The sequence below is a fragment of the Oncorhynchus keta genome, unplaced genomic scaffold, assembly GCF_023373465.1.
Source record: "Oncorhynchus keta strain PuntledgeMale-10-30-2019 unplaced genomic scaffold, Oket_V2 Un_scaffold_14703_pilon_pilon, whole genome shotgun sequence".
NCBI lineage: Eukaryota > Metazoa > Chordata > Actinopteri > Salmoniformes > Salmonidae > Oncorhynchus > Oncorhynchus keta.
Genome location: NW_026290792.1, coordinates 225,001 through 243,209, shown reverse-complemented (window position 1 = coordinate 243,209; position 18,209 = coordinate 225,001). Strand labels below are relative to the sequence as shown.

The 18,209-nt window shown below is 43.1% G+C and overlaps 2 protein-coding genes and 1 long non-coding RNA gene across 6 annotated transcripts in view; 2 read left to right on the top strand and 1 right to left on the bottom strand.

Moving 5' to 3' along the window:
- The first annotated feature begins 3,580 nt into the window (after positions 1–3,580).
- On the top strand, positions 3,581–13,812 carry LOC127927501 (troponin I, fast skeletal muscle-like). 2 transcript variants are annotated; one of them, XM_052513974.1, is made up of 7 exons: positions 3,581–4,526; positions 6,888–6,921; positions 7,194–7,230; positions 9,757–9,885; positions 10,692–10,781; positions 12,917–13,093; positions 13,464–13,812. In XM_052513974.1, exons 1-7 carry the CDS (start codon positions 4,322–4,324, stop codon positions 13,545–13,547), a joined length of 756 nt encoding a protein of 251 aa, XP_052369934.1. In that variant the 5' UTR covers positions 3,581–4,321; the 3' UTR covers positions 13,548–13,812. The 2 variants fall into 2 exon arrangements, with proteins under 2 accessions (XP_052369934.1, XP_052369935.1); XM_052513975.1 differs by lacking the exon at positions 3,581–4,526 and having other exon boundaries at positions 5,325–6,921.
- On the bottom strand, positions 6,891–9,508 carry LOC127927504 (uncharacterized). Of its 3 annotated transcripts, none has more exons than XR_008127817.1 (3): positions 8,451–9,508; positions 7,875–7,984; positions 6,891–7,485 (listed from the first exon to the last, which is right to left on the bottom strand). It is a non-coding gene; the product is annotated as an uncharacterized LOC127927504 (long non-coding RNA). The 3 variants fall into 3 exon arrangements; XR_008127819.1 differs by having other exon boundaries at positions 6,891–7,447; XR_008127818.1 differs by having other exon boundaries at positions 7,875–8,022; positions 8,524–9,508.
- A 1,619-nt stretch (positions 13,813–15,431) lies between the features above and the next one.
- The window catches only part of LOC127927502 (troponin I, fast skeletal muscle-like), a 6,359-nt gene continuing 3,581 nt past the window's right edge, over positions 15,432–18,209 (top strand). Inside the window, exons 1-2 of the mRNA XM_052513976.1 lie at positions 15,432–15,483; positions 18,040–18,072. Of these exons, the coding sequence (XP_052369936.1) occupies positions 18,065–18,072 (8 nt within the window). The 5' untranslated portion in view covers positions 15,432–15,483; positions 18,040–18,064. The remainder of the gene's footprint in view (positions 15,484–18,039; positions 18,073–18,209) is intronic.

Sequence of the window (18,209 nt, the reverse complement as noted above, 5' to 3'; positions counted from 1 at the left end):
GTCAGCCTATATATGTCAGTTATGTCAGCCTATATATGTCAGTTATATCAGCCTATATATGTCAGTCAGATCAGCCTATATATGTCAGTTATGTCAGCCTATATATGTCAGTTATGTCAGCCTATATATGTCAGATCAGCCTACATATGTCAGTTATGTCAGCCTACATATGTCAGTTATGTCAGCCTATATATGTCAGTTGTGTCAGCCTATATATGTCAGTTATGTCAGCCTACATATGTCAGTTATGTCAGCCTACATATGTCAGTTATATCAGCCTGTATATGTCAGTTATGTCAGCCTGTATATGTCAGATCAGCCTATAAATGTCAGTTATGTCAGCCTATATATGTCAGATCAGCCTACATATGTCAGTTATGTCAGCCTACATATGTCAGTTATGTCAGCCTATATATGTCAGTTATGTCAGCCTATATATGTCAGTTATGTCAGCCTACATATGTCTGTTATGTCAGCCTATATATGTCAGATCAGCCTACATATGTCTGTTATATCAGCCTATATATGTCAGTTATGTCAGCCTATATATGTCAGTTATGTCAGCCTATATATGTCAGATCAGCCTACATATGTCTGTTATGTCAGCCTATATATGTCAGTTATGTCAGCCTATATATGTCAGTCAGATCAGCCTATATATGTCAGTTATGTCAGCCTATATATGTCAGTTATATTAGCCTATATATAGGAGGAGGCTGACATGGTGGTTGGATACTGGGATTAGGAGGAGGCTGACATGGTGGTTGGATACTGGGGTTAGGAGTCTGACATGATGGTTGTATACTGGGGTTAGGAGGAGGCTGACATGATGGTTGGATACTGGGGTTAGGAGTCTGACATGATGGTTGTATACTGGGGTTAGGAGGAGGCTGACATGGTGGTTGGATACTGGGGTTAGGAGGAGGCTGACATGATGGTTGGATACTGGGGTTAGGAGGAGGCTGACATGGTGGTTGGATACTGGGGTTAGGAGGAGGCTGACATGGTGGTTGGATACTGGAGTTAGGAGGAGGCTGACATGGTGGTTGGATACTGGGGTTAGGAGGAGGCTGACATGGTGGTTGGATACTGGGTTAGGAGGAGGCTGACATGGTGGTTGGATACTGGAGTTAGGAGGAGGCTGACATGGTGGTTGGATACTGGGGTTAGGAGGAGGCTGACATGATGGTTGTATACTGGGGTTAGGAGGAGGCTGACATGGTGGTTGGATACTGGGGTTAGGAGGCTGACATGGTGGTTGGATACTGGAGTTAGGAGGAGGCTGACATGATGGTTGGATACTGGGGTTAGGAGGAGGCTGACATGATGGTTGTATACTGGGGTTAGGAGGAGGCTGACATGGTGGTTGGATACTGGAGTTAGGAGGAGGCTGACATGATGGTTGGATACTGGGGTTAGGAGGAGGCCGACATGATGGTTGGATACTGGGGTTAGGAGGAGGCTGACATGATGGTTGTATACTGGGGTTAGGAGGAGGCTGACATGGTGGTTGGATACTGGAGCCTGACATGGTGGTTGGGTACTGGAGGCTGACATGGTGGTTGATACTGGAGGCTGACATGGCGGTTGGGTACTGGAGGCTGACATGGTAGTTGGGTACTGGAGGCTGACATGGTGGTTGGTACTGGAGGCTGACATGGTGGTTGATACTGGAGGCTGACATGGTGGTTGATACTGGAGGCTGACATGGTGGTTGATACTGGAGGCTGACATGGCGGTTGGGTACTGGAGGCTGACATGGTAGTTGGGTACTGGAGGCTGACATGGTGGTTGGTACTGGAGGCTGACATGGTGGTTGATACTGGAGGCTGACATGGTGGTTGGTACTGGAGGCTGACATGGTGGTTGATACTGGAGGCTGACATGGTGGTTGGGTACTGGAGGCTGACATGGTGGTTGATACTGGAGGCTGACACAGTGGTTGATACTGGAGGCTGACACGGTGGTTGGTACTGGAGGCTGACATGGTGGTTTATACTGGAGGCTGACATGGTGGTTGATACTGGAGGCTGACATGGTGGTTGGTACTGGAGGCTGACATGGTGGTTGGTACTGGAGGCTGACATGGTGGTTGATACTGGAGGCTGACATGGTGGTTGGTACTGGAGGCTGACATGGTGGTTGGTACTGGAGGCTGACATGGTGGTTGGGTACTGGAGGCTGACATGGTGGTTGGGTACTGGAGGCTGACATGGTGGTTGGGTACTGGAGGCTGACATGGTGGTTGGTACTGGAGGCTGACATGGTGGTTGGTACTGGAGGCTGACATGGTGGTTGGTACTGGAGGCTGACATGGTGGTTGATACTGGAGGCTGACACAGTGGTTGATACTGGAGGCTGACACGGTGGTTGGTACTGGAGGCTGACATGGTGGTTGGTACTGGAGGCTGACATGGTGGTTGATACTGGAGGCTGACATGGTGGTTGATACTGGAGGCTGACATGGTGGTTGATACTGGAGGCTGACATGGTGGTTGATACTGGAGGCTGACATGGTGGTTGATACTGGAGGCTGACATGGTGGTTGGTACTGGAGGCTGACATGGTGGTTGGTACTGGAGGCTGACATGGTGGTTGGTACTGGAGGCTGACATGGTGGTTGATACTGGAGGCTGACATGGTGGTTGGTACTGGAGGCTGACATGATGGTTGGTACTGGAGGCTGACATGGTGGTTGGTACTGGAGGCTGACATGATGGTTGGTACTGGAGGCTGACATGGTGGTTGGTACTGGAGGCTGACATGGTGGTTGGTACTGGAGGCTGACATGGTGGTTGGTACTGGAGGCTGACATGATGGTTGGTACTGGAGGCTGACATGGTGGTTGGTACTGGAGGCTGACATGGTGGTTGGTACTGGAGGCTGACATGGTGGTTGGTACTGGAGGCTGACATGGTGGTTGGTACTGGAGGCTGACATGGTGGTTGATACTGGAGGCTGACATGGTGGTTGGGTACTGGAGGCTGACATGGTGGTGGGTACTGGAGGCTGACACTGTGGTTGATACTGGAGACTGACTCTGTGGTTGATACTGGAGACTGACTCTGTGGTTGATACTGGAGACTGACTCTGTGGTTGATAATGGAGACTGACTCTGTGGTTGATACTGGAGGCTGACACTGTGGGTTGATACTGGAGACTGACTCTGTGGTTGGTACTGGAGGCTGACTCTGTGGGTTGATACTGGAGACTGACTCTGTGGGTGGGTACTGGAGACTGACATGGTGGTTGATACTGGAGGCTGACACTGTGGTTGATACTGGAGGCTGGCTCTATGGGTTGGTACTGGAGGCTAACATGGTGGTTGATACTGGAGACTGACTCTGTAGGTGGGTACTGGAGGCTGACACTGTGGTTGATACTGGAGACTGACTCTGTGGGTGGGTAATGGAGGCTGACATGGTAGTTAGATACTGGAGACTGACTCTTTGGGTGGGTACTGGAGACTGACTCTGTGGGTGGGTACTGGAGACTGACTCTGGGTGGGTACTGGAGACTGACTCTGGGTGGGTACTGGAGACTGACTCTGGGTGGGTACTGGAGACTGACAGTGGGTGGGTACCGGAGGCTGACACGTTGGTTGGGTAATTGATCACACCATGTGTGTGACCTCTGGGTCATGACAGTTCAGAGAGGTCCTTCTCTTTCTTACCCTCGTCTTCTCTTCTTGTCACAGCCAGTCTGCCAGTTTATGGAGTCAAGACACTCTCTGACAATACTATCTTTATAGTTTACCAATTACTAATTTAATAATACATTTGACCAATCACACAGAGTTGTGAATTCATTGGAAGTGTCTAATTCAATCAATTGACAGGGAGTCATTTTACAAACTAATCAAGTGACCTGCTGATTGTTCCCTGAGTTCTATATAACAGACATGAAACCAGCGGCAACCGGAGTCATTGTCTAATTTATCCAGTAGCAGTAACTTGAGAGCTTGATGGATTTCAAACACATTCAGAGTTATGAGGTAACACAGAGTGGGTCCTCCCTTCACCAAAAATCAGGATTAAGTCAAATCTAAAATCAGGAATATTTTAAATCACATCTAAAATCAGGATTATTTTAAATCACATCTAAAATCAGGATTATTTTAAATCACATCTAAAATCAGGATTATTTTAAATCACATCTAACATCAGATTTATTTTAAATCACATCTAAAATCAGGATTATTTTAAATCACATCTAACATCAGATTTATTTTAAATCACATCTAAAATCAGGATTTTTTCATGCCAAATCTAATGTCAGGAATATTTGAACTAAAAACTTTAACTAGAAACGTTGCTGGCAGATGATTTACGAATGCGGAGGTATTTCAGGAACTAACTGCCCCATTGGCCCTGCCTGGCCTGGCCCCACTCCCATAAAGAGAACCTTGCCCTTTTGCTTTTCTGCTGAGCTTTCAGGAAACAGACTATATACCTTCCAAATCTGTTCCTGTCTCTGTCTTGCCTGTAGCTCTCATCCCCACATCATTTACTTCACTGGGTTTATAGGTGAGATGTTCTTCTTTCCTCTCTGCTCCGTCTGTAACGAATGTGCTGTATATTCATGTATTCATCTATTGGTACCAGATTGCATGTGGTCCATCCCATGTGGGAATAGATGTGACTTTTGGACCAGATTGCATGTGGTCCATCCCATGTGGGATTAGATGTGACTTTTGGACCAGATTGGGTGTGGTCCGTCCCATGTGGGATTAGATGTGACTTTTGGACCAGATTGTGTGTGGTCCGTCCCATGTGGGATGAGATGTGACTTTTGGACCAGATTGTGTGTGGTCCGTCCCATGTGGGATTAGATGTGACTTTTGGACCAGATTGTGTGTGGTCCGTCCCATGTGGGATTAGATGTGACTTTTGGACCAGATTGCATGTGGTCCGTCCCATGTGGGATTAGATGTGACTTTTGGACCAGATTGTGTGTGGTCCGTCCCATGTGGGATTAGATGTGACTTTTGGACCAGATTGCATGTGGTCCATCCCATGTGGGAATAGATGTGACTTTTGGACCAGATTGTGTGTGGTCCGTCCCATGTGGGAATAGATGTGACTTTTGGACCAGATTGCATGTGGTCCGTCCCATGTGGGAATAGATGTGACTTTTGGACCAGATTGCATGTGGTCCATCCCATGTGGGAATAGATGTGACTTTTGGACCAGATTGCATGTGGTCCATCCCATGTGGGAATAGATGTGACTTTTGGACCAGATTGCATGTGGTCCATCCCATGTGGGATTAGATGTGACTTTTGGACCAGATTGTGTGTGGTCCGTCCCATGTGGGATTAGATGTGACTTTGGACCAGATTGTGTGTGGTCCGTCCCATGTGGGAATAGATGTGACTTTTGGACCAGATTGCATGTGGTCCGTCCCATGTGGGATGAGATGTGACTTTTGGACCAGATTGTGTGTGGTCCGTTCCATGTGGGATTAGATGTGACTTCTGGACCAGATTGCATGTGGTCCGTTCCATGTGGGATTAGATGTGACTTTTGGACCAGATTGTGTGTGGTCCGTCCCATGTGGGAATAGATGTGACTTTTTGGACCAGATTGTGTGTGGTCCGTCCCATGTGGGAATAGATGTGACTTTTGGACCAGATTGTGTGTGGTCCGTCCCATGTGGGATTAGATGTGACTTCTGGACCAGATTGCATGTGGTCCGTCCCATGTGGGAATAGATGTGACTTCTGGACCAGATTGTGTGTGGTCCGTCCCATGTGGGAATAGATGTGACTTTTGGACCAGATTGCGTGTGGTCCGTCCCATGTGGGAATAGATGTGACTTCTGGACCAGATTGTGTGTGGTCCGTCCCATGTGGGATTAGATGTGACTTTTGGACCAGATTGTGTGTGGTCCGTCCCATGTGGGATTAGATGTGACTTTTGGACCAGATTGCGTGTGGTGTGTGAGCTCTGATAGTTTAGACTGCTTTTTTAGAATAGAATAGAAGATAACTTTATTTTTCTCAAGAGGCAACGTGGGTTGAGGCATTCGGATATTCACAGGTGTTTGTCTGTGTGTTTTAGACAGACAAGTGTTGGAAGAGATACATCCAAGGCCTGATTTTCAGCTGTTTTCTCTGTAGTTCAGAGTGAATGTGGTGTTAATTAAAGGCTCTTGTGGCTCTATTTGGCCAGTTGCTCGTTTATAAGCTCTGTAAAAAAGGACTGCAGTTTGTTTAGAGATATAGCTTTGGCATGGTAGAGGTGGATAATCACTATATGGCTTATAATTGTAAACTTGAATTTGTGTTGTAGTTTCACAGTTTACTTCAAACGGCTTATGGATTGTTTGATGTTATTCCAATAGATTTGTTGAGATTCAACTATATACAAAGGAAAATCCAATTGGGTATTTTCATACATTCTGAACATGCATTTTGTGAATGTCAGCGGTATTTTGTGAAAGGACCTATTTTGGTGCCATAATCCTTATGGACTCCTGCGTGACCAAAGATTTCAGGAAATGAGAGTCTTGTTGATTTGCTATCAACCTTGGGACGGGTTATATTGTACAGATTCAAAGACATTCATTCAAGAGGAAACAACCCTTCCCCCTTTAACCAGCAGGAATTATCCTCTTGATGTTGTTGGACTGCTGTGTTACATTTGGCTAAACGGATCCAAGCAAATTATTGATCAGGTTATTGACCATTCATTATCTAATGTCTGTTGCATTTCTTTTTGATATGCAATTGCGCATGACTTGCATTGGATCAACCTTGAAATCTTTGGTTTCTACCCCGCCCCGACCCCATCCACCCCCCCCCCCCCCACCACCACCAAATTACATAAAATAACAACAGGTCAAAATGAATAAACTGTTTCCTGTTTGTTCATCTCTTGACACAGGAAGTAAAACAAAACAACAGGCCAAAATGTCTGAGTAAGTTTACGTTTTTCAGTTTACAGAAAAATATACTTCACTATACTGTATTCATCTACTGTATTCTGTCTGTGAACATGTTTTCAACATAGAAAACCAGGCAGTACAACGGAGTAATACTATGCTATGATGATTCCCAATAGTGTTGCAATTATTCCTACCGTAATGTAATAAAATGAATTCCTAAAAATGTTTAATCGTCACGTACCTGTCTCTGTGGCTTCACCTTGTATATTTCCCTTAAATGACCCTGATCTGCTTTATCCAATCAGTAAAAAGATGACAGCGAGCCGTAGGAACTACCTGAAGGTAAGGAGCTCCATTCATTCCAAAAGGGTTTTTATATACAGCTAATACACCCTCATGTTCTGTAAAGACCCTCATGTTCTATAAAGACCCTCATGTTCTATAAAGACCTTCTGTTCTATAAAGACCTTCTGTTCTATAAAGACCTTCATGTTCTATAAAGACCTTCTGTTCTATAAAGACCTTCTGTTCTATAAAGACCTTCATGTTCTATAAAGACCTTCATGTTCTATAAAGACCTTCATGTTCTATAAAGACCTTCATGTTCTATAAAGACCATCATGTTCTATAAAGACCTTCTGTTCTATAAAGACCTTCTGTTCTATAAAGACCTTCACATTCTATAAAGACTCTCATGTTCTATAAAGACCTTCATGTTCTATAAAGACCTTCTGTTCTATAAAGACCTTCATGTTCTATAAAGACCTTCATGTTCTATAAAGACCTTCATGTTCTATAAAGACCATCATGTTCTATAAAGACCTTCTGTTCTATAAAGACCTTCTGTTCTATAAAGACCTTCACATTCTATAAAGACTCTCATGTTCTATAAAGACCTTCTGTTCTATAAAGACCTTCTGTTCTATAAAGACCCCATGTTCTATAAAGACCCTCTGTTCTATAAAGACCCTCTGTTCTATAAAGACCTTCTGTTCTATAAAGACCTTCTGTTCTATAAAGACCTTCATGTTCTATAAAGACCTTCTGTTCTATAAAGACCTTCTGTTCTATAAAGACCTTCATGTTCTATAAAGACCTTCATGTTCTATAAAGACCTTCATGTTCTATAAAGACCTTCATGTTCTATAAAGACCTTCATGTTCTATAAAGACCTTCATGTTCTATAAAGACCATCATGTTCTATAAAGACCTTCTGTTCTATAAAGACCTTCTGTTCTATAAAGACCTTCACATTCTATAAAGACTCTCATGTTCTATAAAGACCTTCATGTTCTATAAAGACCTTCTGTTCTATAAAGACTTTCATGTTCTATAAAGACCTTCATGTTCTATAAAGACCTTCATGTTCTATAAAGACCATCATGTTCTATAAAGACCTTCTGTTCTATAAAGACCTTCTGTTCTATAAAGACCTTCACATTCTATAAAGACTCTCATGTTCTATAAAGACCTTCATGTTCTATAAAGACCTTCTGTTCTATAAAGACCCCCATGTTCTATAAAGACCTCTGTTCTATAAAGACCTCATGTTCTATAAAGACCTTCTGTTCTATAAAGACCTTCTGTTCTATAAAGACCTTCATGTTCTATAAAGACCTTCTGTTCTATAAAGACCTTCTGTTCTATAAAGACCTTCATGTTCTATAAAGACCTTCTGTTCTATAAAGACCTTCTGTTCTATAAAGACCTTCACATTCTATAAAGACTCTCATGTTCTATAAAGACCTTCTGTTCTATAAAGACCTTCTGTTCTATAAAGACCCCCATGTTCTATAAAGACCCTCTGTTCTATAAAGACCTTCATGTTCTATAAAGACCTTCATGTTCTATAAAGACCTTCTGTTATGTAAAGACCTTCATGTTCTATAAAGACCTTCTGTTCTATAAAGACCTTCTGTTCTATAAAGACCTTCATGTTCTATAAAGACCTTCATGTTCTATAAAGACCTTCTGTTATGCAAAGACCTTCATGTTCTATAAAGACCTTCTGTTCTATAAAGACCTTCTGTTCTATAAAGACCTTCATGTTCTATAAAGACCTTCTGTTCTATAAAGACCTTCATGTTCTATAAAGACCTTCATGTTCTATAAAGACCTTCTGTTCTATAAAGACCTTCTGTTCTATAAAGACCTTCATGTTCTATAAAGACCTTCTGTTCTATAAAGACCTTCATGTTCTATAAAGACCTTCATGTTCTATAAAGACCTTCTGTTCTATAAAGACCTTCATGTTCTATAAAGACCTTCATGTTCTATAAAGACCTTCATGTTCTATAAAGACCTTCATGTTCTATAAAGACCCTCATGTTCTATAAAGACCTTCATGTTCTATAAAGACCTTCATGTTCTATAAAGACCTTCATGTTCTATAAAGACCTTCATGTTCTATAAAGACCTTCATGTTCTATAAAGACCTTCATGTTCTATAAAGACCTTCATGTTCTATAAAGACCTTCATGTTCTATAACGTTTCCCAGGTTTAGTTTGAACATGATCCAGTTCCACACAGAGAACAACCTGCTTGACGTCACAGACTGATTTTAATGCAGACTTTACATTGTAGTCGTATTCAGGGGTAAATGTTATGTGATCCAGACAGTGTTAGCCCCCCAAAAAAAAAAAAACACACACACACGCGCTGTAGTAGACCTTGTCGACTTCTTGGTCAGCAGGAGCTCGTTTCGATCAATGGAGTTGAGGAGTAGAAACCAACCCTTACAGTTCTACATCACTCGTAACACTTCACCTGAAGCTCTGTAGATCTAGAGACCTTCAAGTTATGTGATATGAATACAGTATTGATATAGACAACCCCATGCGATGTGATTTGTCCCCTCCCCCGTCCAGAGCTTGATGCTCCAGATCGCTGCCGGCTTGCTCGAGGCTGAGGCGGTCGAGGCTGAGGCAGAGAAGGCCAGGTACATGAAGGAGAACTGCCCTGTCCCTGAATTCTTGGTATGCATGGCAGAGCTCACGGTAAGCTATTAGCGCCAACCCCTTTCTCTTTCTCTCTTTCTCTTTCTCAATCTCTCTCTCTTTTCTCAATCTCCCTCTCTTTCTCAATCTCTCTCTCTTTCTCAATCTCTCTCTCCCCAATCTCTCTCTCTCTCAATCTCTCTCTCAATCTCTCTCTTTCTCAATCTCTTTCTCTTTCTCAATCTCTCTTTCTCTTTCTCAATCTCTCTTTCTCTCTTTCTCAATCTCTCGTTCTCAATCTCTTTCTCTCTCTCTCTTTCTCTCTCTCTCTGATACTTAGTTTGCTGTGTATTCCTTCATATAGGGTCATAAAACTATGACTTTATCTCTCTCTCTGCATCTCTCTCTATCTCTGTCTCTCTATGCCTCTCTTTCTCTCTATCTCTGTCTCTCTGTATGTCTCTCTATGCCTCTCTTTCTCTCTCTCTATGTCTCTCTGTATGTCTCTCTATGCCTCTCTTTCTCTCTCTCTATGTCTCTCTGTATGTCTCTCTATGCCTCTCTTGCTCTCTCCCTATGTCTCTCTGTATGTCTCTCTATGCCTCTCTTGCTCTCTCTCTATGTCTCTCTGTATGTCTCTCTATGCCTCTCTTTCTCTCTCTCTATGTCTCTCTGTATGTCTCTCTATGCCTCTCTTTCTCTCTCTCTATGTCTCTCTGTATGTCTCTCTATGCCTCTCTTGCTCTCTCTCTATGTCTCTCTGTATGTCTCTCTATGCCTCTCTTTCTCTCTATCTCTGTCTCTCTGTATGTCTCTCTATGCCTCTCTTTCTCTCTCTCTATGTCTCTCTGTATGTCTCTCTTCAGGACTTGTGCAAGAAGCTCCATCAGAAGATCGAGAGGGTTGATGAGGAGAGATACGACATGTCAACCAAGGTGACCAAGTCCGAGAAGGAGGTGAGGAGTTCTACCACTGTTACTCATATTAGAGCCAAGGGGGTAACAGTAGTTCACTGTTACTCATATTAGAGCCAAGGGGGTAACAGTAGTTCACTGTTACTCATATTAGAGCCAAGGGGGTAACAGTAGTTCACTGTTACTCATATTAGAGCCAAGGGGGTAACATTAGTTCACTGTTACTCATATTATTAGTTAACTTACTCTCTAAGACAGAGCCAAGGGGGTAACAGTAGTTCACTGTTACTCATATTAGAGCCAAGGGGGTAACAGTAGTTCACTGTTACTCATATTAGAGCCAAGGGGATAACAGTAGTTCACTGTTACTCATATTAGAGCCAAGGGGTAACAGTAGTTCACTGTTACTCATATTAGAGCCAAGGGGTAACAGTAGTTCACTGTTACTCATATTAGAGCCAAGGGAGTAACAGTAGTTCACTGTTACTCATATTAGAGCCAAGGGGGTGACAGTAGTTCACTGTTACTCATATTAGAGCCAAGGGGTAACAGTAGTTCACTGTTACTCATATTAGAGCCAAGGGGGTAACAGTAGTTCACTGTTACTCATATTAGAGCCAAGGGGTAACAGTAGTTCACTGTTACTCATATTAGAGCCAAGGGGGTAACAGTAGTTCACTGTTACTCATATTAGAGCCAAGGGGTGACAGTAGTTCACTGTTACTCATATTAGAGCCAAGGGGTAACAGTAGTTCACTGTTACTCATATTAGAGCCAAGGGGTAACAGTAGTTCACTGTTACTCATATTAGAGCCAAGGGGGTAACAGTAGTTCACTGTTACTCATATTAGAGCCAAGGGGGTAACAGTAGTTCACTGTTACTCATATTAGAGCCAAGGGGGTAACAGTAGTTCACTGTTACTCATATTAGAGCCAAGGGGGTAACAGTAGTTCACTGTTACTCATATTAGAGCCAAGGGGGTGACAGTAGTTCACTGTTACTCATATTAGAGCCAAGGGGGTAACAGTAGTTCACTGTTACTCATATTAGAGCCAAGGGGGTAACAGTAGTTCACTGTTACTCATATTAGAGCCAAGGGGGTAACAGTAGTTCACTGTTACTCATATTAGAGCCAAGGGGGTAACAGTAGTTCACTGTTACTCATATTAGAGCCAAGGGGGTAACAGTAGTTCACTGTTACTCATATTAGAGCCAAGGGGGTAACAGTAGTTCACTGTTACTCATATTAGAGCCAAGGGGGTAACAGTAGTTCACTGTTACTCATATTAGAGCCAAGGGGGTGACAGTAGTTCACTGTTACTCATATTAGAGCCAAGGGGGTAACAGTAGTTCACTGTTACTCATATTAGAGCCAAGGGGGTAACAGTAGTTCACTGTTACTCATATTAGAGCCAAGGGGGTAACAGTAGTTCACTGTTACTCATATTAGAGCCAAGGGGGTAACAGTAGTTCACTGTTACTCATATTAGAGCCAAGGGGGTAACAGTAGTTCACTGTTACTCATATTAGAGCCAAGGGGGTAACAGTAGTTCACTGTTACTCATATTAGAGCCAAGGGGTAACAGTAGTTCACTGTTACTCATATTAGAGCCAAGGGGTAACAGTAGTTCACTGTTACTCATATTAGAAGAAGGGGGTAACAGTAGTTCACTGTTACTCATATTAGAGCCAAGGGGGTGACAGTAGTTCACTGTTACTCATATTAGAGCCAAGGGGTAACAGTAGTTCACTGTTACTCATATTAGAAACCAAGGGGGTAACAGTAGTTCACTGTTACTCATATTAGAGCCAAGGGGTAACAGTAGTTCACTGTTACTCATATTAGAGCCAAGGGGGTAACAGTAGTTCACTGTTACTCATATTAGAGCCAAGGGGTGACAGTAGTTCACTGTTACTCATATTAGAGCCAAGGGGGTAACAGTAGTTCACTGTTACTCATATTAGAGCCAAGGGGGTAACAGTAGTTCACTGTTACTCATATTAGAGCCAAGGGGGTAACAGTAGTTCACTGTTACTCATATTAGAGCCAAGGGGGTAACAGTAGTTCACTGTTACTCATATTAGAGCCAAGGGGGTAACAGTAGTTCACTGGTGTTTGGCGTCTGGCAGTCAATAGTCTGTGTGTGATAAGTGCTTCCTGTTGAATTCCAAACAGGTTGAGGACTTGAAGATGAAGGTAGTTGAACTGAATGGTAAGTTCAGGAAGCCCGTCCTGAAGAAAGTCCGCATGTCTGCTGATGCTATGCTCCAGGCTCTGCTGGGCTCCAAACACAAGGTGTCCATGGATCTGAGGTCCAACCTGAAGCAAGTCAAGAAGGAGGTCAAGGAAGAGGTGGGTGTTGTTCTGGACATAAGAACATACTGTAATTATAGTATAGTTTAGCTTAATAATGTTACTATATATGTAATGTGACTTATTTACTGTGTAAATAATGTGATAGTTTTATTTGAAAGCCTCGTCCATGAATGTGTCTGTTCTGTAGCTGTTCTACAGGATCCCACTTCTGACACCAAATGTCATATCATTAGTCCAAAATTTCAAAGACAATGTCTCCCAGTATAGGCCTCTAAGCAGCAACAACTGTAAGCCTGTTCAACCCAACACTCCAATGTGAATCATGCTAACACTGCCCACACCAAGTGTCATATATTTCAAATACATTTTCACTCATGTACTTATTCTGCCCTTCTTCCCCCCTCAGGACAAAGATGCTGTGGGTGACTGGCGTAAGAACATCGAAGACAAATCAGACAGAAAGAAGATGTTTGAGACTCATAAGGAGTAGATGTTACTGGAGATCCAGACAGGAAGTAGTTTGAGACTCATAAGGAGTAGATGTTACTGGAGTTCCAGACAGGAAGTAGTTTGAGACTCATAAGGAGTAGATGTTACTGGAGATCCAGACAGGAAGTAGTTTGAGACTCATAAGGAGTAGATGTTACTGGAGATCCAGACAGGAAGTAGTTTGAGACTCATAAGGAGTAGATGTTACTGGAGATCCAGACAGGAAGTAGTTTGAGACTCATAAGGAGTAGATGTTCCTGGAGTTCCAGACAAAAACCTGTCTGGAACTCTTGTGACACATCCACGTGTTTAATAAAACTCTCCTGTTTAAACGAACGAGCTATGTGTTCGGAGTTCCGTTTGTCCCCCAATTGGATATCTAGTCTTTTGTTTCACACGAAACACAAAAACAGCTACGTGACCCCCAAAAAATATATATATATTATATTGTGCAATATTTATACTAATTGTCATCAAATAAACCCTGGTCAGCAAATAGAAACTGTTTTTTTGTGATTTGTGGAGTCACTACTGTCTTCACAACAACAGACCAGCGTCCTGACGGGTTTAACCTGCTCTTGAAATGACATGGCTGTAGTAATATTGATGTGTTCAAGAGGTACAACGTTTGGAAGGGACCACAACATTCACACTGAGGAGTTGCTATGTGTTTTAACCAGTCTGTTTATAGACCTCCTGGTCAGCAGGAACCAGCCTGACCAATAAACACCACCGGCAGGTGTGGCCTCCCGAAGACGGCTTACTGGGGTCACATGGGTCAGTAAGGGCAGGATCTAACTCTGTCAGATCACCAGCTGTTTAGAGCTCAGCAGGTGTGGCCTCCCGAAGACGGCTTACTGGGGTCACATGGGTCAGTAAGGGCAGGATCTAACTCTGTCAGATCACCAGCTGTTTAGAGCTCAGCAGGTGTGGCCTCCCGAAGACGGCTTACTGGGGTCACACTGGACAGCAGCTCTCTGATTTCTCTATCTCTGATTTAATCTGGTTTCTCCCTACCTCTCTGTCTAACTCTGATTTTATCTGATTTCTCCCTACCTCTCTGTCTATCTCTGATTTAATCTGATTTCTCCCTACCTCTCTGTCTATCTCTGATTTCATCTGATTTCTCCCTACCTCTCTGTCTATCTCTGATTTCATCTGATTTCTCCCTACCTCTCTGTCTATCTCTGATTTCATCTGATTTCTCCCTACCTCTCTGTCTATCTCTGATTTCATCTGGTTTCTCCCTACCTCTCTGTCTATCTCTGATTTCATCTGATTTCTCCCTACCTCTCTGTCTATCTCTGATTTCATCTGATTTCTCCCTACCTCTCTGTCTATCTCTGATTTCATCTGATCTCTCCCTACCTCTCTGTCTATCTCTGATTTCATCTGATTTCTCCCTACCTCTCTGTCTATCTCTGATTTCATCTGATTTCTCCCTACCTCTCTGTCTATCTCTGATTTCATCTGATTTCTCCCTACCTCTCTGTCTATCTCTGATTTCATCTGATTTCTCCCTACCTCTCTGTCTAACTCTGATTTCATCTGTTGCTCCCTACCTCTCTGTCTAACTCTGATTTCATCTGATTTCTCCCTACCTCTCTGTCTATCTCTGATTTCATCTGTTTGCTCCCTACGTCTCCGTCTAACTAAAGAGAGATACTTTTTTCATTCCACCATATGAATATTTTTGTCTGTGATTTAGTTGCTTGACAAGTCCTAAAACTTCAGAAGGACAAAAAAAACGTGATTTTAAATGATGACGTTTTTGTGCCCTTGAGGTCAAAATTGACCCCCCTGTTGGTGCTTTTAGGGTTAAACAGACAGCTGGTCCCAGAACTGTGCCTATATATACTCTTCTTCATATGTCTCCTCCCTGGCTTGACAATCTCAGTCACTCAATGCTCCGTCTTGCAACGCTCTCTTCCTTCTAGGTGAGATTCCTCCCATTCCGATCTTCTATCTCCTGTCTGCTCTCTTGGTTTCAACTCTGCATTCAGTAGAGATTCAGTGTCACTGTGATTTATAGTCTGCCATTTTTCTATTAGCTGACTGTAATTATCACACAACGTAAATAGATGCTACTCACTGAAAAATGTGTAATTGGTATTAATTTACAAGAATTTACACATAAAAAAAACGAAAACATCTTGATGTTTATAGTAGAAGAAGAAGATGCTGTGCCTTGTCTACTTTGACAGAGGGTTGTTTTTTCAACACTTGGGATCAGGATGCTGACTAGTAGGTTGGCTGTCCTAACATTCATTTACATTACATTTACATTTAAGTCATTTAGCAGACGCTCTTATCCAGAGCGACTTACAAATTGGTGCATTCACCTACACAGGTTCCATCAGATAGGTCATCTGCGTTACTGTAGCCTGGTCCCAGATCTGTTTTGTCAGGTCAGTGATCGGCTGAGATGAGGACAAGTGGCAGTGGAGTCACCACACTGCCACTTGATACCGCATGATTCTACAGCCCAAAAGTGTGTTGCCATGGTTTCCACAGCTCAGTATAGACCAATACCTTTGTAAGAATAACATTCAACTGGCATGTATGAATTAACATGGCATCCATCCATCTCACGGGAGACAGATATGTTACTGTGGTAGAAGGCTTTGGATTTTAATTTGTATTTTTTATAAAATGGTTAAAATGATTCTCTAACTCTGACTTCACAAGATAGGTAGATGTTTTAGGAGAAATAGCCAAGATGTTATTCTTATAGTTTTACTGTTGAACTGAATATTGGTTTGGAGTTATTGATTTAATGAATGGCATGATCTTTTTTACACTCTACATTTGAATATAGTTTCAAGACTTCCTGGTATTTATCCAGTCTAACTGACAGAACTGTTGATTGATTCATTGAAGACAGATTTTCTTTATCACTCTAAACCTTTATGTATATATTTTTAGACATTTTTGAAGCGACAGACAAACTTGTTTTTCCACTCAGATATGTCAGAAACACTTTCGAAGTCAAACATTTAAAAGATAGAAGACAAACCCAGCCAGTACACTAAGTGTCCAGACTACATGGTCTATGTCTGTTAGATAGAGCCAGCAGCCCAGCCAGTACACTAAGTGTCCAGACGACATGGTCTATGTCTGTTAGACAAACCCAGCCAGTACACTAAGTGTCCAGACGACATGGTCTATGTCTGTTAGACAAACCCAGCCAGTACACTAAGTGTCCAGACGACATGGTCTATGTCTGTTAGATAGAGCCAGCAGCCCAGCCAGTACACTAAGTGTCCAGACGACATGGTCTATGTCTGTTAGATAGAGCCAGCCAGTACACTAAGTGTCCAGACGACATGGTCTATGTCTGTTAGATAGACCCAGCCAGTACACTAAGTGTCCAGACTACATGGTCTATGTCTGTTAGATAGAGCCAGCAGCCCAGCCAGTACACTAAGTGTCCAGACGACATGGTCTATGTCTGTTAGATAGAGCCAGCAGCCCAGCCAGTACACTAAGTGTCCAGACGACATGGTCTATGTCTGTTAGATAGAGCCAGCAGCCCAGCCAGTACACTAAGTGTCCAGGCGACATGGTCTATGTCTGTTAGATAGAGCCAGTAGCCCAGCCAGTACACTAAGTGTCCAGACGACATGGTCTATGTCTGTTAGATAGAGCCAGTAGCCCAGCCAGTACACTAAGTGTCCAGACTACATGGTCTATGTCTGTTAGATAGACCCAGCCAGTACACTAAGTGTCCAGACTACATGGTCTATGTCTGTTAGATAGAGCCAGCAGCCCAGCCAGTACACTAAGTGTCCAGACTACATGGTCTATGTCTGTTAGATAGAGCCAGCAGCCCAGCCAGTACACTAAGTGTCCAGACGACATGGTCTATGTCTGTTAGATAGAGCCAGCAGCCCAGCCAGTACACTAAGTGTCCAGACGACATGGTCTATGTCTGTTAGATAGAGCCAGCAGCCCAGCCAGTACACTAAGTGTCCAGACTACATGGTCTATGTCTGTTAGATAGAGCCAGCAGCCCAGCCAGTACACTAAGTGTCCAGACGACATGGTCTATGTCTGTTAGACAAACCCAGCCAGTACACTAAGTGTCCAGACTACATGGTCTATGTCTGTTAGATAGAGCCAGCAGCCCAGACAGGTATTTTTGGGGGACGTGTGTTGACCATTTGGCTGCACCCTGTCTTGGGACACTTTAAGGAAAGTCCACAGGAGACGGGCAGGGAGGGAGTTCTCAGCTGTTGTGGTTTCGGGTGTTAGTCAGCTACCCCCCTTCACCACCACCACACAGGAACGCTCAAATAGACCCATGATACAAGACAACTGCCTTACCACACCCTGTCTAAATGTAGAGATGTGTTGTGCCCCTCTACCCCTGAGGGTTGTGTGTTAAAATGAATCATTTCCACAAAGGGTGGACTATAATGGTACACTGAGTTAAATGCCATAACTATCATATCTTCACACGCTGACAACTTATTCACATCTCTCTTCAAAAGGAAGTGATATCAACCACCGGCCAAGATGTCAGAGTACGTACTGATTCTGTTTGAGTACAATTACAGCTCTCTCAGCATGTTCATTTTGATTGAGATATCTTCTAAGAATCAAGAATTCCATATGTTATACATGTCTACTTTTGGTGATCTTCAGGAGCATTCAGTACATC